Source organism: Eubalaena glacialis, chromosome 7 (genome assembly GCF_028564815.1).
Source record: "Eubalaena glacialis isolate mEubGla1 chromosome 7, mEubGla1.1.hap2.+ XY, whole genome shotgun sequence".
NCBI classification, from domain to species: domain Eukaryota; kingdom Metazoa; phylum Chordata; class Mammalia; order Artiodactyla; family Balaenidae; genus Eubalaena; species Eubalaena glacialis.
In genome coordinates this window covers 81,450,883-81,477,965 of record NC_083722.1, presented here as the reverse complement: position 1 = coordinate 81,477,965, position 27,083 = coordinate 81,450,883, and the positions used below count along the sequence as shown (strand labels likewise).

Here is a 27,083-nt window from a genome sequence, read left to right as displayed (position 1 = left end):
CTTTCAGAGCAAAATAGGGGAAACATGGCACATGACTGATTTTTTTTTTTTTTTTTAAATTTTTGGTTGCATTGGGTCTTCGTTGCAGTGTGCGGGCTTCTCATCATGGTGGCTTCTCTTCTTGTGGAGCACAGGCTCTAGGCACGTAGGCTTCAGTAGTTGTGGCATGTGGGCTCAGTAGTTGTGGCTCACGGGCTCTAGAGCACAAGCTTAGTAGTTGTGGTGCACAGGCTTAGTTGCTCCGTGGCATGTGGGATCTTCCTGGACCAGGGCTCAAACCCATATCCCCTGCATTGGCAGGCAGATTCTTAACCGCTGTGCCACCACGGAAGCCCCATGACTGATGTTTAGAACTTGAGATTTTGCCCTCAGTTCAGTAGATGCCATCATTTCTATCTCTTTTTAAAAATGTTTGTATATACTGCAAAATGATCACCACAATAATTCTAGTTACCATCTAGTTACCATACGTAGACACTAATTTTTTTTCTTATGAAAACTTTAAGATCTACTCTCTTAGCAACTTTCAAATATGCAACACACTATCATTAACCATAGTCACCATGCTATACATTACATCCCCATGACTTTTTTATAACTGGAAGTATAACTTTTGATCCTCTTCACCCATTTTGCCCACCCCCCAACCTCTGCCTCTGGCAACTATCAATCTGTTCTCTGCATCTATGAGTTTGTTTTTTTATGTGTGTGTGTGTGTGTGTGTGTGTGTGTGTGTTTTCTTTTAAGATTCCACATATAAGTGAGATCAGATGGTGTTTGTCTTTCTCTGACTTATTTCACTTAGCATAATGCCCTCGAGGTTCATCCATGTTGTTGAAAATGGCAAGAATTCTTTTTTTATCGCTGAATATGTAATATACATATGTTACATTTTCCTTATCTACTCATCCATTAATGGACATTTAGGTTGTTTCTTTATCTTAGCTATTGTAAATAATGCTGCAGTGCACATCAGATGTATATACCTTTTCTGAGTTATTGTTTTTGTTTTCTTCAGATAAATACCCAGAAGTGGAATTGCTGGATGACAGTTCTATTTTTAATTTTTTTAGGAAACTTCATACTGTTTTCTATAGTGGCTGTACCAATTTACATTTCCAGCAACAGTACACAAGGGTTCCCTTTTCTCCACATCCTCACCAATACTTGTTATTTCTTGTTTTTTTGGATAATAGACATTCTAACAGTTGTGAGGTGACAGCTCATTGTGGTTTTGATTTGCATTTCTGATTAGTGATGTCAAGCATGTTTACATGTACATGTTGGCCATCTGTATGTCTTCTTTGGAAAAATGTCCATTCAAATCCTCTGCCCATTGTTTGGGGTTTTTTGCTTTTGAGTTGAATGAGTTCTTTATATATTTTGGATATTAATGACTTATCAGATATATAATTTGCAAACATTTTCTCCTATTTGGCAGGTTGCCTTTCCATTTTGTTGATAGTTTCCTTTGCTGTGCAGAAACTTATCAGTTTGATGTATTCCCACTTGTTCATTTTTGCTTTTGTTGCCTTTGAATGGTACACTTTTAAATGTGTCATTTGCTATATGTCAGTTATACCCTCAATAAAGTAGTTTTTTAAAAGTTAAACATTTCTGAGCTCATATGTTCAGCTGCCTGGGACACCAAGACCACAGCCTCCCTAGATAGGAACCACCAAACCACAAAATGGAGGAGCTTGATTTTGGCCATAAGGCAAAGGTGTTCTTAGAAAGCAACAATCTCATAAAATTCATTCTACTGTCAAACCATCCCTAACTCTGGACTTTCCCCCCAATTTAAAGGACAATGCAAACATTCCAGCAATCCCTTGAGATATCTCCTTGAGAAATATCTCCTTCACTTAGACAAAAAGCCATTGACTAGAAGCTCCCAGAGGCAAATGTTAGAAGTTCTCTCTGCCTTTGAGAAACCTAAGCCTGCTGTGTTCACAAACAATAGAGGGGCCTTACATTCTAAGGTTATTAACTCAGGAGTTTCAACACACACTTGGGGAGTGGGAGGGAGAAATCCTGCTAAGTGTAAATATCTTTTGTTTTAATATCATCCTGACATCTTGAGGATGTTGTTTTCTTTTTAACAAGCTGGGCCCAAACAAACAAAATAAAACTAGGGTACCTTTTAACTTCCCTTGTCCAATTTCAATAATGCACTGTACTAGCATTAGGAGTATAAAAGGGAAATATTTCACACACACACACACACACACACACACACACAATGGGAGAAGCATAATGCAATACAACCACCATGCAACTGACGAAATAAAATGTTACAAAGAGTTAAAAGCCCCTGCACACCCCTTCATGTCTGTACACCCTTCATCCCTACCCTAGGCAACCACTATCCAAAGTGGTAATGATCATTCCCATGAACATAGCTGTATTTCTATTACCTATGTAAAACTTTATAGAAACAGTATCACAGAGTATGTCTTTCTGCAATTTGCTTTTTCTTCTCGACATTGTAAAACTGATCCAAGGTGATAATGCTTGGAGATGCTGCTGATGCCTGCATCTATCCCCTTGGCCCATGTCTGATTTCAGCCACAGATATGGTGGGCAGTTCTGTGCCAGCTCAAATCTCCTCCCCAGGACCACCTACCTATGCAAGCACACGCCTTTTCTTTTCCCTTTTTACCCCCACCCCCACCCCCCAGAGCCGGCATGCAATGGGCACCCCGCCTGGAAGTTCGAAGGAGTTCATGTCTCCATCATGAATGAGATGGAGAGAAGAGGAGCTGGTGGGTCTCCAGCTTCCTGTCCTTCTCCAGGTGAGCAATTCTAGAGGCATTCTGTACACTTCTCAGGAGGTTCCAGCAGAACTGGGCCCCTGCCGCCCACAGCAGTGACCTTGATAATTCACCTTAATATTGGTTTCTACTCCTCTGTCTCACACACCGTCCCTCCTTCCTACTTCCTGGGATCACCCCACCCCAAAAAGGCACCTCTACTTGGGTGCAGGTCCTTGTATCCAGACCATTCTCAGGAGAACCCAAACTAAGCAGAGTTCTAGTTTATTTTTATTGCTTTATATTCCATGTTTATTGACATAATTTCTTTTAAAAGGATATGCCCTTTATGATGGAGTGTTATAAGAAATCAAGTTTTTAAGTGATACTTGATTGCAAAGAAATTATCATCAAATGATGAAATACAAAACTACATCCAGTCTGGCTCCTAAGCTATTCATAATGTGTTATATACATACTTGTAGAGAAATACCGGAAGGTAATGTTAACAATTCCTTGTTACCTATGGACAGTGAAATTATAAGCTTTTTTTCCTCTTTTACTATTTTTATGCATTTTTCCATTACTATGCAAAAACATATATTACTCTTAACTAGGAAAAAACAATAAATTACTTCTATTTTACAAATGATACACAATCAGCTGGATTCCTACAATAAATCAGCATGGAGGAGGAGGTCTTGCAGAAGCAGGAAGGTGTACCAAAGGTATCTGGGAGGGAGAAGAGGGTGTGGGCACGGCCCCTGGGTATAAAACAAAGGGGCTGGGAGAGGTAGAGAGATGGAGAAAGAAGCCTATGGAATAAGACACACATCTTCCCCATCACACTCCTCCTTTTCCCCAAGCAGGTCCAACCCCTTTTCTGATATCACCCACTACAACAGGCCCACCCAGCATCCAGCCCCCTTTGCCCTTCCTGGAAGAGTTCTGATAGGAGTCTGGATCTACCCCTCCCAACAGGACCTATGCACCTTCAAGAAGTGACTCTACCCTCAACTCTAGAAAAAGCCTCATGGTCTGAGGGCAATCAATCCCCCCTGCCAGATACTGGTTCAAAAGTAGCCATGTGATCTAATTTGGGCCTATGAGACATAAGTAGGATCTGTTGCCAGCTTCTGGGAACTGTCTCTCAGCCTCACAGGAAGAAGTCTCTGCTAATCTCTGCTATGGGAAACCACAAGGGGAATCAGCCTTAGGATCCTTTTTTTTTTTTTTTTTTAATGTTTTGGCCGTGAGGCATGTGGGGATCTTAGTTCCATGACCAGGGATCAAACCTGCACACCCCCCCCCCCCCACCGCATTGGAAGCGTGGAGTCTTAACCACTGGACTGCCAGGGAAGTCCCAGCCTTAGGATCAATGAAACCAAGAGAGCAGAAACCCAAAGAACCTAGGTCCTTGGGACTTCCCTCGTAGTCCAGGGGTTAAGAATCCGCCTTCCAATGCAGGGGACGTGGGTTCGATCCCTGGTCGGGGAACTAAGATCCCATATGCTGTGGAACAACTAAGCCCACACGCCGCAGCAGCTACTGAGCCCGCACACGCCACAACTAGAGAGAAGCCCGCGCGCGTACCGCAACGAAAAGATTCCGCATGCCACTACTAAGACCCAACGCAGCCAAATGAATATTAAAAAAAAAAAAAAAAAAAAAGAACCTAGGTCCTTGATGACGTCACTGAGTCACTGGATCTCACAAACCTATAACCCACACTGTCCAGGCTCACTGACATGAGCCAATCAATTTTGTTGTAAGCGAGCCACTTCGGGGTCCCATTCCTTGCAGCTGAAAGGATTCTTACTGCCCCACTTCCCCCTTGAGGGCTCTTCTTGCTATCCATTTCATCCAGATTTGACCCATACAAAATGTCTTAGGGGTCATGACACCATTTGTCCCAAATCTAATGCCAATCAGCATGAACTAACCAAACCCCAAATCTGACATCTCCCTTCAACCTCACTCATCACCTGCCTAGAGTAGTAAAACCCTGACCCCTTCAATCAGAAAAGTAAGGGATTACCTGACAGCACTTCCCGAATATTTCCCATGTGGCAAGTACTTTACAAAATTTAGCTCATTAAATCTTCACACTCTTGCAGGTAGAAACTATGATTATCCCCGGTTTACAGGTGAGAACACTGAGCACTTGTAAACCCAGAGAAATCATGTAACTCCATCCTACATCATGCATTAAATCTCAGATTCAACTCCAGAGCTGCCTGACTCCCAAGTCCTCACTCTTAAACACGACCTCCCTCCTCCCAGAAACCCAAGGGAGGCAGGTGGTGTCCTAGGCTAGCACATGGACAGAAAAATCAGACTCAGTCTCATACCCCACTACTTCAGAGAATCCATCCATTCCTGGAGACTAGCCTGAGGTAATTCAGAGATCCAATCTTGGTGTCCATCTTGCTTTGCAGAAACTACAGGACATGCTAATGGAGAGGTGGTGGGGGCGGTTTGCAAAGAGTATAACAGGCCATTTTGTTTTATCTTATCTACTTACAATTGACATGGGCTCCAAGGGAGCTCTAACTCAAACCAGGCTTTAGGGAGGTAAAATTGGTTATCATTACATAAAAGGTTAAGATCGATCATTATCTTAATACTATAAGAACAATGATACAATTTCAATATATTTAGTTTCTCTAGAATCATTCTGGACTGAAATAGGTTTATTGTTCATTCAAAAAACTCAAATTATAAAAAAATCATTTTCTTAACAACTCTTCCAAGTCCCAACCCCTCTATGCTCCTAGCCTCCAGCACAGCTCCTGGTGCACGGTAAAGGCTCCACAAGTATTTGTTGAACAAAGCATCTATACATTACTACTCTGAGCTACACTCTGTCAGAGTGCCTTTGCATCACAGAGAAAACTTTATTCCCCTTCCAATTCTTTCTCAACCCTTCAGAGTATGTCAAGGACAACGGCTCAGCGTGCTGGTAGGTTACTCTGAACGCCTCTCCATCTTTGGCTAATTTTCCTTTTAACGGAAAGAGTAGGCCTCGCACTGAGAACAGGCAACATCACCAGCTGGGATTTAATGACACTGTTTTGGGTTTATTTATGGTTACCTTCGATTTACCTAGTGACACTGCTTTTCCATTATGATAGTGACACCAAGTCTCCTTTTCAAATACATTTGTTTTAAAAATGAGTCAACTGCAGGGTTGGGGAGGGGGGTGGTGATGAGTGAAAATGAAATAGAGATACGGGACATGGCAAAAATAATAAAGGTGGTTCCTCTACAAATGACTGAATTTGGGGGAACACTGAAATGGGACAGATCTCCCATTTTACAGATGGGGAAACACGCTGAGAGGTAGGGCCTCTCCAAGGCCCCAGTGATGACAGAAGCAGGCCTGGGACTAAGATCCAGTGTCTAGGTCCCGACATCTGCCTAGGACCCGAAATCCTGCCAAATACAACTTGCTCTGGGCCGTTTCCAAGACCAGAAACTGGTCTCCAGAAGCAGAGCGGGTTAACTAACACTTGCTGATCTTATTGATAATGCCTGATGGTCAACTTTAATAGCTGGTGAAACAAAAGCCATTGTGTAATGGTTTAAATTTTTGCTCTGTCACGTGGAAACAGGACCCAGGCTGACTAATATCTTCCCAGTATTAAAACATGAAAATCTGCATTCGTCACTCACTCAGGTAAAACCCCCGCAAACTCTACCTTTGGGGAAGGTGCTGGGTGCTCCCTGCCCCCACGAAAGATGACCTAAAAATGACACTCCCCTCAAAGGCCACAGTATTAGAAATATCGCCCAGCCAACGACACAGCAGGCAGCTTGTACTCAAGGGGCAACTGGGGGAAGCACGCGGTTACACAAGACACAGGTCCCTTCAGCCTGTCTGGGCAAAGACCAGCGTATCCCTGACAAGAGGAGAGAATGATGCCCGCCCCCCAACCTCCCACATCCTCTGGTCTCAGGAGCCACAGAATCTGCTGTTGCCAGCCACCTTCGCTCACCCCAACCCAGCAACCTTGATACAGGCTGGTGTGACCCCAGCAGCACAGTTTCCAAGCACTACTGTAAAATTATTGTCGCCAGCTCCATGACAAGAGGTTAGACAGTGCTAGGTTTAAGACCACACCCAGGGCAGCACAAATCCTGGCAGGTGGTGCAGGCAGCCCCGCCATGATCCCAGATGTCAAAGGGCCAGGACTAGAAGAAAGAGAAGGCGGTGCCCAGGGCCAGGGCAGGAGGCTGGAGGAGTGGGATTGGGGGTGGACGAGCAGCTGGGTTAACCTGCTTGGTCTCAGGCTGAAAGTGCCCAAAGCAGTCAGCACAGCCTCCCCTCCAGCATGGCTGCCCCCTCTTCATCCTCCTCCACTAAGGCCTGAAAAGGGTAAGTGGGAGGGGGTAGGGCTTCACAGTAATAATGCAATGCTAACACCACCATAGCAGCAGCTGTCATTGACTAAGGGCTAGAGATGCACATTCTCTTTATACCCGAGAACTCAGTAAAGCAGAGCACTCTATTATCACAGTTTGCACACGAAAGACGGGCTCCTAGAGACAGAACAGGAAGCTGGGGTCAGACGGCTCTCAAGGGGCAGAGCCAAGACTCAGACCCACGAGCAAGCACATCACCTGGACCCGGACCCGGATGGCATTACAGCCACTTCCGCAAGAGTAACACCAGGAAAGAAAACAATGGGAGCAAACGACATGCTAAGAGACAAAAAGGAAGGATTAAAGAAAGAAAGGAGGGCAAATGAGCTAGCTAAAAAACAGCTCCATTAGCCAAACAGGAAGAAAGGGAAAGTGGGGGAAGATGTCAAGAATAGTTGGCACCTGTTTTCTATCCTTAAAGGAAGCTTGGCCGGAAGACCAGGCAATGCCACTGGCCCATGGCTCCTGCCCTCAAAAACTGAGGCCACCTCCATGTCTAAAAACAGCCTATTAGGTATGAGGTATCTTTGACCAATTTCTGAGTGTATTCCCACCCACCTACCCCTTATAAAACAATTAGGCCATGTCTCCCTCCAGTCAGAAGGGGCCACCAGAGGCCCAGGAATTAGGAGGAGAGGGAGGAGGGAAGAAGGCAATGACCACCATTTATGGGGCCCTTACTGTCCGCCAAGGGCTGCATCAAATGCTTTACAGGGAATGTATCATTTATCTTCAATAATACCAAGAGTGGGGTACTAATATAGCTTGGGGCTTAGAACCTCGGAGAGGTCAAGCATCTTGCCCCAAGTCTCCCAGTTATTAAGCAGCAGGGTCTAATGGACCCATACTCTTAAGCACCCTCAGGAAATGGCTCAATCTGTACTAAAAGTGGTTTACATTCTATCTCCTTTGCCTCAAACGAGACCAAGACAGGATTATTCCCTGGGCCTGATGTCCTGAGGGCTGTTGAGAAAAGTGATGTCTCCAAAAAACCAATGCAGACCTCAGGGCTGCAGATAATTTTCAGATATCTAAAAGTTCCCAGGCAGACAAGGGTGAACCAAGTTGCCCAACTGCATTGTTATGGCGCATATTTGAGACATATTTAAACAGCTAATGGAGCCGAGCACCTAAAAGGTAAAAGACTTTCTGTGCTTGGCTAATCATGAGACAAGGTCACAATGTATCCAAAGATAATAACTATTATTAAGAGACCCTGGCAGTCCCAATAAAAGTTGGTCCTAAAAGCTTTTAAGAGACAGAAGTGGCTGGCACACCCCCACTCCGTGGTTGACCAAAACATATTTCTAGACGAAGGGAGATTTGCAAACCATGATGAGCCTCAACCAAGACCTCCAATTTTAATGCTGGCCACAGCTCAGCAATAACTCAAGGATGAATCTTATTACAACCATCCGTATGACCAAAATGATTTCACAAAACGTTTCCAGTCCACAGCCTTTTTTCCTGAGAAAATGCATCTCCCTCTTCCCCATTCTGACCAAAAGGTCGCTGAAAGCAAAACTCCCTAAAAACAGAAAAAGATTGGTTAAGATTTTTCACAAATGATTTTTTTCTTTATATTTCTCTATGTTCTTGCAATTTTTTTTTTTTTTTTTTTTTTTTTACAAAGAACTACAAATGCTCAATATTTTAAAACTTGTTAGAAGCTAATTTCGAAGACGTGCTGAGCTGATGGCTTTCCTTTGGGGACTGAAATCTCAGGTGAGGGTTTGAGTCATAGTCTGCCACATACTCACTGGCTGATCTGGGCGTGCCTCAGTTTCCTTGTCTGTATAATGGGGGTTACCACAATAACTACCACTCCGGGTTGCGATGAGGTTTCATTTAGCTATTACTGAGAAACATTTATCCCAATGCCTGGTACTGTAGGTGCTTGATATATATTCACGATTATTAACAAAACTATTACTATGATCATAGTGACTCTCAGTGGCTTCCTTTTATATTCATATTTCTGAGCCTCACGTCAACCCAGAAAAGGCCTTGTTCTCTATCAGCTGACGTAAATCATAGATGTTCTAAGTCAAGAATGACTATGAAGTGCTGAGTTCTTTAAATTCAGCACCACTGTCCCAAAAAACGAGGTGTTCTACTGGGACCCCAGACCCAGTTGTCCACTTCACATAATTCCCATTTCTTTATAAGCTGCAAAGGACTATGATTTTGCATTTTTTGAAAGCAAATATATTGCAAACAAGTCAAAGTAACAGCCTTATTCTTCAAACCATCTATGCTAGAGGCTGTTTATTTCTTTGATAAATTATTTATTATATTCCTACTAAGAGCCAAGCTCAGAGCCCCAGAGGTAAACAAGAGATACAGCGCCTGCCCTTGGAGCAGTCGTGACCCAGTGGGAGAACAACACAGGCAAGTCAGGAGATCAATACAGCTTAGTAAGCCATGAAATGGAATGGCACTGGGGGAGGGGGGAGCTGTGGGTGTCCAGGAGAGGGTCTCACGCCCTCCAACCTCGGGTGTGACTCCCCATGCCTGTCAAACAAAAGTGCCAAGAAAAAGGGACAATTATGGTAAGAGATGCGTGCCCCACAGGAAGCGTAATGTGACACCTAGATCATTTCCTGTAAAGGACTCCCCAGCAGGAGAGGCATTCCCCAGGTGCCAGCTTGCCTCTTTAGTGGAGATGAGAAATGTGACAAGCCATTGCCCAGGTGCTTGCAGGCCAGGATCCACCAAGGCTCCTTCTCCCAGAACACTTTCTGGGTTCTGCCCCCGGATGGCTTGGGAGCTGCACTGAGGGGCCCCCGGTCCCACAAGCAGCATACCCTCGGCCTTCCAGCCTCTGTCTCTTCTGACAAGGAATCTTATAAACAGAACCCAGAACTCTGTTCAATTAACAGAACTGCCAAGTCACAAAGGCCTTGTAGGGTCTGAGCCCCAAGGCCTCAGCACCTGAGGTTCCCTAGGACGGCAGGGCCTGGTCCGCCACCTCTGGCCTGCTTTACCCCACCAAGGGAACAATAGCTTTGTTCTTGAGCAAGAAGCACCAGGCTGAGCCATGCTCCCAGCAGGCTGTAGAATGCCAAATAATTCTTGTTTCCCCGGAATATCTGATAAATCACTTCAGGGAGGTGCACACAAGCAGTGCAGTACCAGCATGATAAGAACTTGATTATTTTCTTGGGGGTTGCAGGGGAGATGGAGGAATCTGATGCTAGCCACTGAGAATCCTTTCATCCCCCAGGCTACGTGGGAGGCCTGCCGCTGCCTGGGTCACAAGCAGCACGAGGCAGAAAGCAACACCACTCCTGTTTGTCAGAGGAAAGCTGACTGCTGCCTGCCTCTTCTAATCTTAAAATCTTAATTTATGGGACGCAGCGAATTTACACAGTCCCTGCCACAATCCCCACCCATTTCCCTGTAGCTCGAAAGCCAAAATTCCACAGTGTTCCAAATAATCCAACCTCTTTGGTTGCCTTTATATCTGAACGGAAATTCCAGAAAAGTTGTCTGGCATGGCAAAAGCTGACCAGCCTTATGAAAATACCCAGAAAGGTGACCCATTTAGTCAAAAGAGCTTTCAGATCTCCATGAGAAAAGGAATTCATGCCAGCATAAAGGGCCTTCAGAGACGGAGAACAGGAGTGTTGTGTTAACGCCCAGACCTTTCAACAAGCCAGCCCTGCAATTTCTGGGGAGGCTGAGCACCGAGACGGCCGGCCAGACCAGCTTGCTCTCTCAGGAGCTGCGCTGCAGGAGAAGCCCTTGGGGATACAAGTGCAGCCCTGGAGCACACAGCTCGGTGCCGCGGTGCACAGCAAGGGGCCTGCCCACAAGTCTCCCTGAACGTGAGTGGGAGCCGCTGGCTTGGATTGGAAGCAGGCAGCCATTTGTAACCGGGCTGCCAGACTGATAAAGGTCGAGTGCCAGCCGAGAAAGAAAGCTTCTGCTCAGCGGCCAGCACAACCTAACACACCCTCCTGCCGGTTAATGTTTACAGGTAGCAGAAGGAAACGATGTGGGGTGAGGTCACTGCTGACAGAGCATAGCTGTGCCAATGTCGACTGTCACCAAGGATCTCCCAGCATAGCCGGACCTCAACAAACTCCACCCATCCACCCCCATAAGTGGTGGGCACTGCAAACCCCACAGGACTGCAGCCAGGAGGCACCTCCTCCTCACCTCTGGCTTCCAGGCCTCACAGAGAAAGCCCTGCCTGGCTCCCCAAAGCAGACCTTCAGCTGGTCCCTGCTGTCCAAACCTGCAGTGAAATCACTGCCCCTGGAAACCAAACAAAGGCAGGGAAAGAACAAGAGAGCTGTCTCCAAAACTGGAAAGAAGACCCCCATTAAAGCTTTATGGTACCGGAAAAAAGTGAAGCAAATCGGCCCACAAAAGTTTTGTTTTGTAGAAGGAAATTTCAATTTCACATTAATCAAGTTCAAATGATTAGTTTCAAGCAAAATAAAAATGAACAGGACTAAAGCAGTAAAAAAATCTCTCACTACAATGTATCCATTTTACTTTACAAGTGTGGAACCCAACTTTAACATTAAAAAAAAAAATTTAAAAAAACACTGTACAGTTTAATGCAGGCAAGCATCATGCCTGGCATGTGAAGTGAGGCATATTTGAGCCTCAGTTTTCTCACCTATAAAATGGAAATAGATATAAAGCCACTCACTTTGCAGGGTTCATAATAAGGATTAGAAGTAATAAAGGTATGGCACTAAGGACAATGCTTAGCACACAGTAGGCATGGGGAAACGCTAGATACTACTGAATATGTTAGAGGATGCGTGTGCACACACTGACATTTGGTACACAAATGGCATCATCGTGTGCATTCTCGGTACCAAGAATAGCCAAGGAATATGCAGAGGAGCACAGGTGTCCTCCTTGCCAAGCTGTCCACCTGTGCCAGGTTTTGATGATGCGGGAAAGGAGGAAGTCAACACTGGCAAAATAAACTCTCTTCCTAGAACATGGACTCAATTTCCCAAGAAAAGTAGCTAGGCACCTTATAAATTCCAGGCCACTTTCCAAGCCCAAAAAGAAGAAAGTACTGCTGTTTACCATCCAATAACCTGAGTCAATTTGGTGATTATCAAACATGTTTAATGAAGAACTAGATTTACAACAGTAATGTAAAATGGCTTCTAGTAGAATATCATGAAAGGCAATTTTAATCTTTTGTAAGAGCAGGAAATAGCACGCATTTAGATGGAAATGGCTCATTCCATTGGATTTATTCATTTGGTTCAACTTGTTGGGGGAAGGGGTTATAATTTTAGATCTACCTCTTTAACAGAGGACAATTAAAGATGAAACCTAAATGCAGAATAATAACAATATGGAAAAAAAGAAAAAGAAAATGTAGACACACAGGTCCTCATGGGGCCTCCAAATAGGGTATATGTACCCCAAGGGTGCACAAGATAATCCAGCGGAGCACAGGAAAAACTTCTGTTTGGACTTGTTATCTAAAAAGAAACTAAGCTCTACTACAGTAACATTTAATATACAGACTGACAGGTGGCATATGTATACAACTTATAAACGTACATATATGAGGACAGGGCTCAATTTTTTTTCCTGACAGGAATGACTTGAGCAACAGTGGAGAGATCCCCAGATTAGATGATCCATTTCAGCTGGGTTCACCTACCTTACCCCAAGCCCCCTCAAGGAAGATGCTTGATTGGCAGCCTCCAGCCTCAAAAGGCCCTTTGTGAGTCAGCCCCTGCCTACCTCTCCACCACTCCTCCAACCTCCACCTGACACACTCTTCTACTCCTGTGCTCGCCTGGCTAATTGTCTGCTCACCTGCCTTATTCTAGTCAAGCTTTAGGTCTCAGCTTAACAGCCCCTTCCTCCAGGAAGCCCTCCAGACAGCCCAGTTCAGCCTGAGGGAAGGTGCTCTTCCTCCCCAAAGGGCTTGTCATCTCAATCCTTGCTACTCACAAGGTGGTCCACAAACAGCAACTAGGAGCTCCCTGGAAGAGCAGAATCCAGGCTTCAGCCCTAATCTAGTGAATCAGACCGACATTTTTAACAGACCAACATTTTAAAGTTCCCAGATGATTCATGTGTGCCTGAAAGTTTGAGAAGGACACTCCCTGGTGACTTGTCTCTCCTCTGTGTTAAGCAGTGTGTAAGGCAACCGGGGACATGACTCGCATTATTCCTGTGGCCCTAGCACTGAGCCTGGCTCAGAGTTTATCTTTCATAGTCTTGTTGAATGAGAAAAGGAAGAAAAAAAGAATCTTGGGGGGCACCTTCATTAGAGGTTCCAAGCTGGGGGAAGGGAATAGCTAACACACCATACGACAGTGGCAGGACTGGCCAGAGGATAGACGGAAGACAGAGTCCATTATACTAATAATGACAACGCCAGCATTATGCTATAACTTAACCAAATCAAATATAATGCTCTCAGCAACGCTAAAATAGGAACTATTATTCTCCTCCATTTTACAGATGGGGAAACTGAGGGGCAGAAAGATTAATGCAGTGGACCAGAGTTGCACAACTGTTAGGGGGCAGAGTGGGGATTAGAATCCTGGCACTCTAGCTTCAGCCTATAGTAGCTTCGGGTATGTGCTGACCCGAAGGCTGCTTATAGAGAAAGCAGGATGACGAGGTACCCTGGCCACGCAGCCACTACAAGCAGGGCCCAAAGGTTCCGAACCTGAGCATCCGCTGCCCAAGGAGCAAGGCAGCCATCCTTAACTAACCCATGACACGGCCTCACAGCAGAGAACGAGGACCCTCCTCCCCGGGTGGAGGGTGAAGGAGGAGTGCCCAGGAGACATAATTTGGCTCCAAATCAAAGCTCTCCTTGAGTACAGACTCTCCAAGAATGAAGGCAGCTGCTGACTGGCATGCTGGCCCCACCGGTGCTGGAGGAGCCTGCAGAGGCCCAACTGCCATCTGGAAATGATTTGGCCCAGAGATTCCTGAACGGGTGGGAGGCTGGAATGACCAGCCACTCCGAGCTCCCGTCCACCTCTCAGAAACAAAGCTGGTGTGAATGGGCCCCAGAGGCAGCCACAACATAACCAGGGGTCACCCCCTTCCAAAGAGGGGACAGCCTCTGGGCAGTCCATAACCCTATTACAGCGACAGGAATCAACATTAGCCAACCAAGCTGGTCTCCCCAGTGTGGTGCCGATTTTAAATGTCCTTTCAGTGTGCAAACCCTCCAGCGTGACTTTTGAGACTATTACTGGACAGCACCTTATTTATTTAACAAACACACAGCACCAACTATGTGCCACGAACTGTTCGGAGCACTTTAAAAAATATTAACTTGTTTAGTTTTTATAACAACCTTTTAAGGAGGTAGTTATTATCCCCATTTAAGTGATAAGAAAACCAGTGCACAGAAATTTCTTAATAGCTACTTAGCAGCATGCAGCATTTTAACCAAGAATCATAGCTCTTAACTAGCTCACACCACTGTGTTACTTTGTTGCAAATGGCCCAGAACTTGTTAATTCTGACAAAGCATGCTACTTTGCTACTTTTTAAGCATTCTCTGGATATGAACTACATTGCCTGAAAGACACAGTGGCATTTGCTAAATAGTTACAGAAAAGAGCAGAATTTAGGATTATTTGTGCATTATTTTGGTCGGGGTGGGACAAGAGGAAGGAAAACAGGGTGAGTGGTTGGGTGACCCACCACCCTGGAAACTCCGCCCAGTGACCCGAGGTCTTGGGAACATGCACCCCGCCTGTTCTGCGGTGCTGGCCTGGCACAGGTACCTTAAGCAAACATCAGGGTCGGACCACATCCTTTAAAAAGGAAAAAATTCCTTTTCGTAAAGGATCAAGCCAAAACACACCACCCAAACTTCTAGCCTGCCTTGATTGTCATTCTTGGGCTGGGAGACCCCTTCTTCTCCAAGTTGGCTGTGCTGCAGAAAGGCTTTTGGAAAAACAAATAAATAAACCTGCCAGCTCCTGGCAGACAACTAGAATTAAAATATGCTGAGGCCTCACTATGAACTGCCCAGGATATAAGAAAGAACTTTAACTTTGGGATGGAGCCTAGGATGGGCCCACCTTACAAGGAATCACAAACGTGAACAGCCAGGGCTGTCTTTCAGGGAGTTCTAGGCAGAAAAGCCACGGCGCTCTGGCGACGTTTGACCACCTCATGTCACACAGCTGGCGCCTATACCCAACTCTAATGATTCCCACAATGAAATACTGTTGGGAGTTATCCAAAGTATACAAAACCCTGTATTAGTTCAAAGATATCTTCCCAGATTATGGAAGTGAAATGCTATCCTGTGAGTAGCAGGAAATCTCAAAAAAAACAGACCAAAAAAAACAGTGAAGACAAGGCAGCCATTCCCCCAGCAAATTCACCTCAACACAAGATGCAAGATGCAAACTGAGTCTGCGCACCTCCCGACACGACACTCATCTCACGGACCCTCATCACAGTTCAGAGGACTAACCTCATCACTCACCTAAGGCCTTGCTTTGTTCGAGGCCAGACGCTCAACGTGTGGATGTCCAGCCACAACCCCAACACCCCAGACTTGCAAAACTTGGGGTTAACATGAGCTTTCTGAGGGGGGAAACTGGTTGTATTTTACTCATTTCTGACACTGAAAGGTAGGTCAGTTCAGGCTCAATTTCAACAACTCCGCAGACCTGGTTTACCAGCTGGGTGACCTCCACAAGTGACTTTACTCCTGTTTCCCCAACTTTAAATGGACATAGTAATACCAACAACCACCACAGTAATAACAACAAACATTTTCTAAGCACTTGGCCAGGACTGGGGCAAGCCCTTAACCCTCCCAGGGACTTGCTAAAAGCAGATCATCATATAGACAAGGAAACCAGAACTCGAGGATTCAAGGTGGTGATCAATGGGGTGGGTGATCAACAGAACACGCTTAACACCGAGTGGGTGCCCCCAAATTGGAGCGCGTGTCACAGTCAGCACAATGTACCACAGCACAGGCAGTGAAAGCTTGAACTGAAGTCCACGCTGGATGTGAATTTTTTCTGAAGGGCCTTTACCCAGCATAGCCTCAGGAGCAGAGGGAAGAGGCCTCAGGCATTACCTGCTCAGGAGTCCTGGCACTTGGCAAGTTTCCCTCCAGCCTCCAGAGGCTGGAAAACCAGTTTGTTGTAAGGTCTTTCTGGAGAACAATTAGGCAGCCAATGACAGGAGTCATAAATGTGGCCACAACCTTTGACCCATGAATGCCACCCTGGAGAATATGATCCAAGAAATTATTTAAAAGGAAAAAATAAAATAAAACGATGTAAATTATCGTGGGAAGAGATCCACAGCAAGAAGCTGCCAAAAGTCCACAGGCCACAACCAGGGAAGGGGAGGCTAACCCTGGCATGTCAGGACGATGGAAGACGCTAAGGCCTGGGTGGGTTCAGGAATGAAGATCATGAGGATCAAGGAGGAAAATGTAAGGGACCAGAAAAAGTCTAGAATGAGACCCCCAATTTCAGGGCACTGATGGGAAGCCATGCTGGAGGCAGCTGCAGCCTCTGTAAACAGTTGCCAAATTAGGCAGTCCAGGGTTTTCTGGTGCTGTGGTTTGGGTTTTGTCTGTTTTGTTTTGTTTTTTAAAGAGATTTCATGTCATGTTTGGATACTCCTGGTTTACTTTAAGTTTCTTTGTTCAGTTAATTAAATAAATACACAGTTTTAAAGCAAAGAAGAGATCCGAGTTGAGCCCAGTCAGCCCTTGAGATTCCTCCGAGGGAAAGCTGGTTTCTGCAAAGGAAAGAATTCCAACAGAAATCTGAGGTTCTCCTTCCCTCGTTACACGAGATGGGCCCACAAAAGAAGACAGCGTGCCACACGGCTTCCCTCTGCAGAGAAGCTGCCCTCGATGGGGAGGCTGACTGGGCGGTGGCAGCTGCCTGGACCCAGGAAGCAGCCCCACCTGCCAGGACAGGTGTGGGGGAGGGCGGGGGAGAGGACGGAGGAGGCTCAGCCAAGAGGGAACCCGTTTTAGGCAGGAGAAAGTCCCAGCAGCCACACCCATGGCCCTTTCTTCCTGTCAGGGGGTCACTCTAAGGCCTGGTTTCCTCAGGAACAGACCTGAGACCCAGGCCTGGGCCAACTCCTCCCTGGCAAGAGGCTCACCTAGCAGAACACACACACACAATGTAGGTGCACACACATTCTCTGCACTTACATGCTCTGCACACACACTCTGCACACTCGCACACTACACACCCCTTGCCCCTCCCGTCACAGCCTCCACCCTCAGCAGCCTTGTGACCCTTCCCGAAGTCCTCAACCAGCCCAGGTCATAGTGGGACCTCACCCTCATTCTTCCTCCCCAGTTCCAGGGGGAGAGGAACCCGACACCAACTCCCTCCCTCCTCTCAGGAAGATCCTGGTGTGGGGAGGGCGGGGAGAGGAAGGCAAAGTCTCCTTTAATTGTCACACACTTCCTTCAATTCTCAGCTAGACCCTCGCTAGCTTAGGCAAGCCCATTAACCCTCTGGACTTCCTTGTCTGTAAAATGGGTCTAATGACGCTCCAGCTCGCAGCATGTGTAAGGACCGAGGTAAGGCTGTTGGAAGCCTGTTAGAAGGCTGTTGGCACACGGCGCGCACTAGCTGGGACTCCCTACAAGACGGCAGTTACTGTGACCACCACCATCTCTAAATTACACCTTCAGCGGGGACAGTGGGCTCAGCCGCTGCGCAGAGCCAGAGCTGAGCTGGGAGCAGAGGGAGCGAGGAAGACACACCCCCCCGAGGCTCCCCTTCCCACCTCGGGGCCCCCACCCCTTTCGGCGACGGCGAGGTCCCCACCTCCACCTGGCGGGAGGGCCCCAGGTTCAGAGAACAGTCCCTCCCCAGGGCTCCCTACCTGGCCTCCGAGCCAACGCCCATTCCGCGGCCGCCGAGCGCAGCGGCCTGGGCGCAGCTGGGCGAGCACTCCGGGGAGCGTCTAAGGCCCCAGCCCCAGGGACGGCGGACCAGAGGTCTCCAGTCCCCCAGCTCCCGCAGGGGCACCCCAGGTGCAGAGAAATGCCACAGCCCCACCTCTCCCCGTGCGGCCCCAGCCCGAACCTTCAACCCACCGCCCCCCAGAGACGCACTGCCGGGGCGCACGGCGCGGAACTCTCACACGACAGCAGCACCCCAGGGGATGGCTCCCAGGAGGGGGCCTAGGCTCCCTTTGTCCTCATCCCTCGGGGACGACGTCCCCCGGCCTCGGAGCCCACACTCAGCCCGCGGCTGCTGGGCGCCGTGGGGTCGCGCGACAGGGAGCTTCAGCCCCCGCGGGGGCGCACGCGCGGGGGCGCGAGGTGTACACCGCCGGCGCCTGGCCCGGCCAGGGCACTCACCGATGGACACGAGCTTGATGTTCTCACGGTCCAGGAACTCGAGCGCCACGGACACGTTCTCGAGCTGCATCTGGCGGAAGGTGGGCCGCTGGTGGTACTTGCGGTACATGTGCTTTTGGCTGAGCACCTCCAGCAGCGCGATGAGCCGCAGCCCGTCGCTCAGGTCGGTCTGCAGGTTCCCTATGCGTTTGTTCACGCACTTGAGGTGCTCGTTGCACCAACGCGTGAACGTGTTCTGCTGGATCTTCTTCCACGGCGCGTCCTCCGCCAGGTCCTTCTCGGTCACCGGCATCCTGGCGGCGCAGAGGGCAATATGCACAGCGAGCTGCCGGGGACGGGCGTAGGGAGGCCCAAGGGCCGGGGAAGCGAAAAACCGAAAGGGAGCGGGAGCGGGAGCGGGGCTCGAACTCGCTGCTTCCGAAGCCGCGACCGGGGCTGCTCTGCGCTCGCCTGCCCGTGGCCGCGCGAGGCGTCTGGCCCCGCGCCTGCGCATTGAGCCGACCCGCCCCTGAAGCCCCGCCCCGTCCCAACCCTCTGGCGGGAGTTCCCGGGCCACGTTCGCCCCCTGCCGCTCAAAGCGGGCACTGCGTCCCGCGAACTGCAAGGCGTCCCGGGACCCCGCGCTCTGTGCTCACAGCCTCCGCTAAAGGAAGCTAAGCGGGAGACCCGCAAGGAGAGGGTCACCCGGTCCCAGAGTGAGGGAACGTGCAGAGGTAGGAACCTGGACAGAATGGGCAGGGACGGCCGCCTGGGTCACGGGGGAGGGGTTGGCGGGGAGGGGTATTTCATCCACCTACAGGTTCAGTAAGGTTCAATAAGGGCTTTTATTGAGCTCCTGCTGTGTGCCAGGCTCTGTGTTAGGCACTGGGGACACCGTGAAGGAAATGGACATCTTACATTTCATCTTAACTAAACTCATATGAATTATAATATTCATAGCATTTATTGAGTGCCTACTGTATGCCAGCCTTCTTAGCGCCTCCCAACCAATGGTAAATAAGAAAAATTTATAACTTAACCTTGAGGAGTTCATAGACTAATAGAAAAGTATAAATCAACTATCACAGACAGCTTAATGGTAGTGATAGAAATGAACAACAATTTGCCATGTATATTAGTTTCCTAATGCTGCTGTAACAAATTACCAAAACTTTGTCTTTAAAAATACCACACATTGTTGGCACTTCCCTGGTGGTGCAGTGGTTAAGAATCCGCCTGCCAATGCAGGGGACACAGGTTCGAGCCCTGGTCCAGGAGGATCCCACGTGCTGTGGAGCAGCTAAGCCCGTGTGCCACAACTACTGAACCCCTTGCACCTAGAGCCCATGCTCCGCAACGGGAGAGGCCACCACGATGAGAGACCCGCAGAGAAAGCCCGCGCGCAGCAACGAAGACCCAACGCAGCCAAAAATAAATAAATAAACTTAAAAAAAACAACACAAAAAAAACATACATTATTATCTGTAGTTTAGAGTCCCTCACAGGTCTCACTGAGCTAAAATCAAAGCATTGGCAGGATGCATTCCTTTCTGGAGGCTCTAGGGAAGAACCCATTTCTTTGCCTTTTCCAACTTCTAGAAGCTTCCCAAATTCCTTGGCTGAGGCCTATTCCTCCAACTTCAAAACCAGCAACATCAGGTGGAGTCTTTCTCATGCTGTCATCTCTCAGGTTCTCCACAGTCACATCTTCCTCTAATTCTTTTAAGGACCCAGCTGGGAAGAGGGGTTGGGCAGGATGAATACATATCAAGGGCTTCCAGCCCTAGGAGAAGTCAGCAGATTTGTGGTGACATTCTGTAACAGGTCATTTGTGTACAAGGTGAAGTGCTTTCTTCAGACAGATTGCCTCACTGACTGGAAATGCTCAAAACCGCCTTGGGGGAAAGACGGTATTGCCTGGCCCTGGCCCATTGTTGGGATCAGTAACTATTTGAAGTCTCATTCCCCTCCTTAGTGGTTAAGTGAAGACATTTGCTGGAGGTCAGCGGGTAAGGACTAGACAAAGCTGGACTTGTACCTGGGTTTAACGCCCAAGTCTGTACTATGCCTAAAAGCCCCCATGCTGTTCCCAGCCTGGGCCTTGCCTTTGTCCACACAATCTGAGCAGCAGATTCACTAGAGGCAGTTCAGGTAATCTTACTTACCCCAGGCCCAAGGCTTCTGGTTCCTCATGCTTTCCTCCATCCAAAGGCATCCGTCAAAACTTATCAGCCAGCGTCTCACTCCGAAGGGGACCTCCTCCCTGCTAGGTGAGACTGGAGCTAATGTGATCAACTCAGCTCACTCGGCAGCTGATAATGTACTAAGGTTCTCCTTTCTTAGGAGATATTTCTGTTTTCACCAGGTCTTGACACATAACTAAATAAGTTCTGCATCTAAATATCCAGTCCACTTCACTCTGAGCTGAGACATCCCTGTCTTAGGATGAAGCTGGTGAATCTCTCCAGTCAATCAGAAGACACTTAAGAGCTCTCTAGGAAGCAGTTTATGAGTGAAGGGGATTCAGCAACCTTGGTGGAGGAGGGTGGTCAGTGGCTTTGGTGACAAGGAGAGGAAGCAGACAAGGTCTTCAAATGGCTCTTTATCAATATGTGATAAAAGATGAGGGCTGAACAACTCAGGGCAGGCATTTCTGCAGGGAGCGTTTTAGCCAATGCATTCCACAGTTTTGCTGACAAGGCCTTCACTTCAAACACCCAATCTGTTTTCTAAATTTTTTCCTAGGCTTCTTTGATCTCTTCTTGGTAGAACCATCCAGAATGGAAGAGTGTAGAGAAGCGAAAGGCTCAGGCTTTCGGTGTGAATTCTGGCTATCCTGGCTCGATGACCTTGAACAAATAACCTCAGCAAGCCTGTTTTCTCATCCAGGAAATGGAGCCAACACATCAACTCCTGGGGTTATTAAATAATGCAGGCAAAACTCTTAGCAGAGTGCCTGGAATACCATCAGCACTCAATAAATGTAATTGAAAACTGGGCAAAATTAACAGAGACTTCTCAACCAGACCCTGAAAAATCTAGAATTAGCTGCATTTTCCCAGACTCCAGTCTGCCTCTGTAAGAAGCCAAGGCTCCTTTCCATGTCTGTTACCCACAGACGTTGACACCAATCTGTTCCAGCCCCGCGAGATCCCAGTCAGAATGAACTGACCAAGAAAACATAAGTAGAGCAGTAACCCCTACATGTCAGGATGGACCTGACAAGACAACAGCAAATTCACAGACATCCACAGGGAAGAGTCTACCTGTACCTGAAGATAAACATCGGGTGGAAGGTTGGAGCACGGTGAGCCTGCTTCTCAAAGTTGTGCGATTTGCCAGGTCAGCCCATGGGAGTAGGATTGGAAGGAGCTCTTCTACCCAGGCACGTGTGCAGAAGTTCCTCCAATCCCACCTCCAGGCCTTTGCTCAGGCAGTCCCTCCGTCAAGAGTGCTCTCATCTCTCCCCTCCAGCTTGGAAAAAGCGTGCCCATCCCCCAGTCCCCTCACTCTCACAGCTTGTGTGGTCCCAATGCTTGTTTTATGCTGAAGTTTACTTGCTGTTTTCGCTTGCTGAAGGAGGGCAACTGTCATCTCTGTCCCCCTGCAAGATGCAAGGGGTTTAAGACCTAACAGAGCCTGCACTGTCCAACATAAGTATGATGAGAGCCACACTGTAACTTTAAATGTTCTAATGATACCAAAGAGTTATTAAGTACCCTTTAAAAAGTATAAGGGAGCTTCCCAGTTTCCATCCCTGGTCTGGGAGCTAGATCCCACGTGCATACCGTAACTAAGTTCGCATGCCACAACTAAGGAGCCGGCGAGCCACAACTAAGGAGTCTGCCTGCCACAACTGAGACCCAATGCAACCAAATAAATTAAAAAAAAAAAAAAGAGGTGTAATAATAATAATGGTAGTATAGTTGTAATAGTAATAATAATAACAGAGGCTTCCGCTTCTTAAGTAGTGTTATTCTCATTTAATCATCACAACAACTCCAGGAGGTGTTGTTATTATCCCCATTTTACAGGTAAGGAAACTGAGGCTGAGAGGAGTAGTCATATGCCTAAGGTCACAGAGTGACAGAGACTGGATACTAAGTAAAGACTAAGAGAGGCAGTAGTCATGATTAAGAGCAGGGACCTGCAGCTGCCCCTGACTTTATTTCCTTACCTGTAATCTACATTAACAACGTACCTCCTAGGAGTTTCTGACAAATGGGAAACTAGATGTATAGCACTTAGCATGTACGTGTCAGCTGAGAGAGCTGATACTGCTATTATTGTCATGATTATGTGACAATGTGAGTGGACATCAAAGAGGAAGACTGAAAGTTCCGGGTTTAGAAGCCTGCTTTCCAAAGGGAACAGAGGCGAAGACGAAGAACCAGGACTTGAAAAATAAATTTTTGTTCTCCCCAGATGCATCTTTCCCCCAGGGCAGGGCCCTTCTCAGCTGTAATTTTACACCAGTGTCCACACCCTGCCAGAAAGAAAGAGAGCAAAATGTAAATGAGAATATTTGCTCTGTCTCCACCCCCTAGAGAAAGAGGAGCTGGTTCTCTTAGCAGCTCCCTGGAGAATGGGAGGGTTCACCCTCCACTGCTGGCCCCGCCTGCAAAGGTCCTGGGACCATGTGAGTGGGGTGCTGGAAGGAAGCCCACTCTGGTGGGGAGAGGGGGCAGGGCTGCTGGGAGATCTGGCCTTCCCCCAAAAAGGTGGCAAAAGGCAGCAGCATTTTGCAGGGGCCCCACTAGCCAGCCCTGCCCTGAGATTAGGTGGCGGCTGCTGGGAGGAGGCACAGATCTTCACCCCAGCTCTCCCACTCATCCACCTCCTAAGGTGGAAATCAAAATGGGCAGAGCAGTGATCATGAAAGCCATTCTTTACTGGATTCACACAATGGGCTACGTGACTGTGGTTTTAGCTCTATTCTCTCCTTTGATCCTACAGCTGTAGTGACTGGCCACTTCCTAGTGCTAGGTACTGAGCTAAGCATGTCCGTGAGTTATCTTTTTTAATCCTCTCAAGAACACTGTGAGCTTGGTGCTATTGTTATCAGCCCCATATTACAAGTAGGGAAATTGAGGCTGCAAAAAAAAAAAAAAAAAATCAGTTCACCTTCTCAGAGTCCCTTGGGAATTAGGTGTCAGATTCTGGATTCAAACCCTGGTCTCACCAACTCCAGAGGCCAGTTCTGAGTCTCTAAGCTCATCAGGCTCTCAGAGCCCACAGCCCTGACTTCCAGGAGCACAGTTTGTCCAGCGATGGCAAAGGAATGAAGGCAGTGGCCACTATCCACTGGACATCTGTGTTGTTCATTCAGCAGGTGCGGGAGTCAGGGTCTGCTGAGGACCTTGGCTTCCTCCCTCGAGGCCTTCCCTTCCCAGCCCAAGGTGGAACTCACTGCCCCATATTCCACCCCAGACTTGCTGGAATCACCAAAAAAAAAAAAAAAAAAAAAAAAAGAAAAATTAGTTTGCAAATGACTGGGCCCTCTTCCTCCACACAGTCTGGCTTTGGCTTCTTTGGAAGATTTATGTGTTAGGTCTGGTTTGTTTTTTTAAAGTGCAGACAAATGCCACAGGGCACTTTTCAGCTAAAGAAAACCCTGTCTAGCCGCTGCTCACCTGGAAAGCCCAGTCTGCCTTCCAACTGGAACAGAACTGCCCCTTTGTGGATGGCTGGACAGCTGACAAAGCCCTTTTCCATCCTTATCTCATCCACTCCCTCCGCCCCCACTGCTCCGCGGGCCAGGATTAGTAGTATTACTCTCAGAGCACTCAAGGACAGGGACTGTTTATCCCTTGGGTCTAAGAGAGTGGAGGCACTGAATTGCCGGGCAGGAAGCTCCAGGCCACATGGTTAGCGTCAGGGTCAGAGCTCAACCTTTCTTTAGAGTCTTCTGACTCTAAAGCCTTCTCTAGGGCTCCTTTTGGATATTCAAGGATGTTTATTGCACTGTTTCTAACAGCCACGTGCCCCTCACTGGTGGGTCCCTCACATGCACTGTAGCCTTCCTCCTCACAGTGTGGTCCCGCCAGCAGCTCGGGCAGTACCTGGGGGTGTGCAGACCTCAGGTGCCACCCTGGACCTGCTGAATCCAAAGCTGCAGTTTAACAAGATCCCCACGGCGATTCATGTGCTCATTAAAGTTGCTAAGTCCCACATTACAGTACATCCGTCTGGTGGACCACCTTGGCACTTTTTACAAAAGGATGTGATGGATCTACATAGGCTGATGTAAAAGGATCTCAGAACTTATTGTTATGTGGGGAAAAAGAAAAGCAAGTTACAGATCAATATGAATTTGTATGATTCAATTTGTATACACATTAAAAATAATAATAACACTAGTACACGTTAATATATGCACAGAGTTGATCAGCCAGGCAGCCTACTAGGGTGCTAGTCTAGAAGGGGAACCCAAACAGCACTGAACTAGATCAAAACACAGTGCCAGTTAACTCAGGTTTCCACATGGGACAGACCTGTGGTAACCAGTGCTCAGAGGGAAATAGCCTCCTCTGGGGGAAACTAGAACATTCCCCTCTTCGGCACTAGGAGCAACTCTAGGCTGTGCCACCATGCCAGAGTCCAGCTAGGCGATGATTCTCTCAGGTTCGTGGTCTGTCAGCTTAGTCCTTGGTCAGAGATGTGTGCCGCCCTGAGACCTAGTGATTTGTTAGTGCGTCACCTGAATCTTAGCCCATAATACAGCCCCCAAGAAACTGACTGCTCGGACTTCCCTGGTGGCCCAGTGGTTAAGACTCTGTGCTTCCAATGCAGGGAGCACAGGTTCGATCCCTGGTCAGGGAAGTAAGATCTCACATGCCACGCGGCGCGGCCAAAAAAAAAAGAAACTGACTGCTTGGACAACTACAATTCCAGGACAATTCCAAGTAAGTTAAAAGGTCAGATTTCATTCTGTGTATGTAATAAATTCTTTGTTTCAAAAAGAAAGAGGAATGATCTATTTTATTAACAGAAAATCAGTTTCTCCACATCCTGCCTAAGTAAATTTTGAACCACTGTTTTTAAAATATCAAGTTGAGGGGATGCCAAATTATAAGCCTGCCCAGGGGGCCTCTGTGTCTCAGTCTGGTTCTGTATGTGCATAAAAAACAACAACAACAAGGAAACCTTGGAAGGATTTATAGGAAACAGTTAAGCAGGCCAATCACTAGGAGGTAGAATTATAAGAAGTTTTACTTTCTACCTTAAGGACTTTCTTTCTTCCTTAAATGTTTTGAAACATGCACTGTTGGTGGGAATGTAAAATAGTAAACCCATTTTGGAGAGCGGTTTCTTAAAAAGTTAAACGTATGATCCAGCCCTTCCACTCCTAGGTAATTATCCAAGGGAAATAAAAGCATGTGTCTATAATAGGACTTGTACTTGGATGTTTGTACCAGCTTTATTTGTAATTGCCCCAAACTGGAAACATCCAAAGGTCCATTTAACAGGTGAATGGATGAACATACTGTGGTGCATCCATACAATGAACTAGTCAGTACTCAGCAATAAAAAGTAAGGACCTACTGACACACGCAACAACATAGATGAATCTCAAAATTATTATGCTCAGTGAAAGGAGCCAGGCAAAAAATGAATACATACTGTGTGATTTCATTTATGTAAAACTCTAAAAAATGCAAGCTATTTATAGTGACGGAAAGCAGATCAGTGTGTGTCTGGGGATGTAGGGGGTAAGTGGGGAGGGATGGGAGGGAGAGATTACAAAAAAGTATGAGGAAACTTTTTGGAGTGATGGATATATTCCTCATCTTGATCATAATAATGGTATCATGAATATATATTTGTGTGTGTGTGTATGGGTATCTATGGGTGGGTGTGTAAAAACATCACATTATGCACTTCAAATATGTGCTGTTTACTGTAAGTATATCATAACAAAGAAGAAGAGAAGAGAGAAAAGAAAAGAAGAAAAGAGAGGTAGGGAGGGAGGGAGGGAAGAAGGGAGGAAGGAAGGAAGAAAGGAAAGAAAAAAACAAATCTTTTTTAAGTTTATGGGTAGAAAAAAGCAAAGGCACACCCACATTAAAATGTGTGCTCTTTCACTTGTAAATCTCCTGGTCTCCTCTACCTATCATTGCAGAAAATGCATCAAATGTGATCTTTAATTCAGCTCATTTTAAGACTATCTGTTCCTTTCTCTCCCCCATGTCTCCCACCAAGTGAAGCGGAATCCTGCTGAAATGGAATCAGATAAGGTTTCCTCGCTCCACTATGGCCCCCAGCTTCTCTGCGAGGAATGTGATGGCATGTTTAGTTTGGAGCAGACTTTGGCCAGTAAATACACTCTCAGCTCAGACCAGAATCAGCCCTGATAGAAGATAGGCCCTTCCAAAATAGATGGAGGTCAGTCCTCTGTCCAAAAGCTCCATGTAGATCTTTAACAGTGAGGGGAGGGGAGGGGAGGGGAAGGGAAGGCGGTAACCACAGCATTCTCCTCAGTATCACTGGAGCCTAACTGGGAAAGCTCTTGGCTACAGAAGCTCACTGAGAAGTAACAAGAGAACAATCAGAACATGGCTGGCCAAGCTTAACGAGGTCTCTGATGG

The 27,083-nt window shown here is 47.2% G+C and overlaps 1 protein-coding gene across 3 annotated transcripts in view; it reads right to left on the bottom strand.

The window, feature by feature from the left end:
- Window positions 1-18,977, bottom strand: part of FLNB (filamin B) — a 135,720-nt gene extending 116,743 nt beyond the window's left edge. For all 3 annotated transcript variants that reach the window (XM_061197068.1, XM_061197069.1, XM_061197070.1), the window contains exon 1: window positions 18,517-18,977. In XM_061197068.1, coding sequence (XP_061053051.1) covers window positions 18,517-18,808 — 292 coding nt within the window. In that variant the 5' untranslated portion in view covers window positions 18,809-18,977. The remainder of the gene's footprint in view (window positions 1-18,516) is intronic.
- Window positions 18,978-27,083: the final 8,106 nt, after the last annotated feature.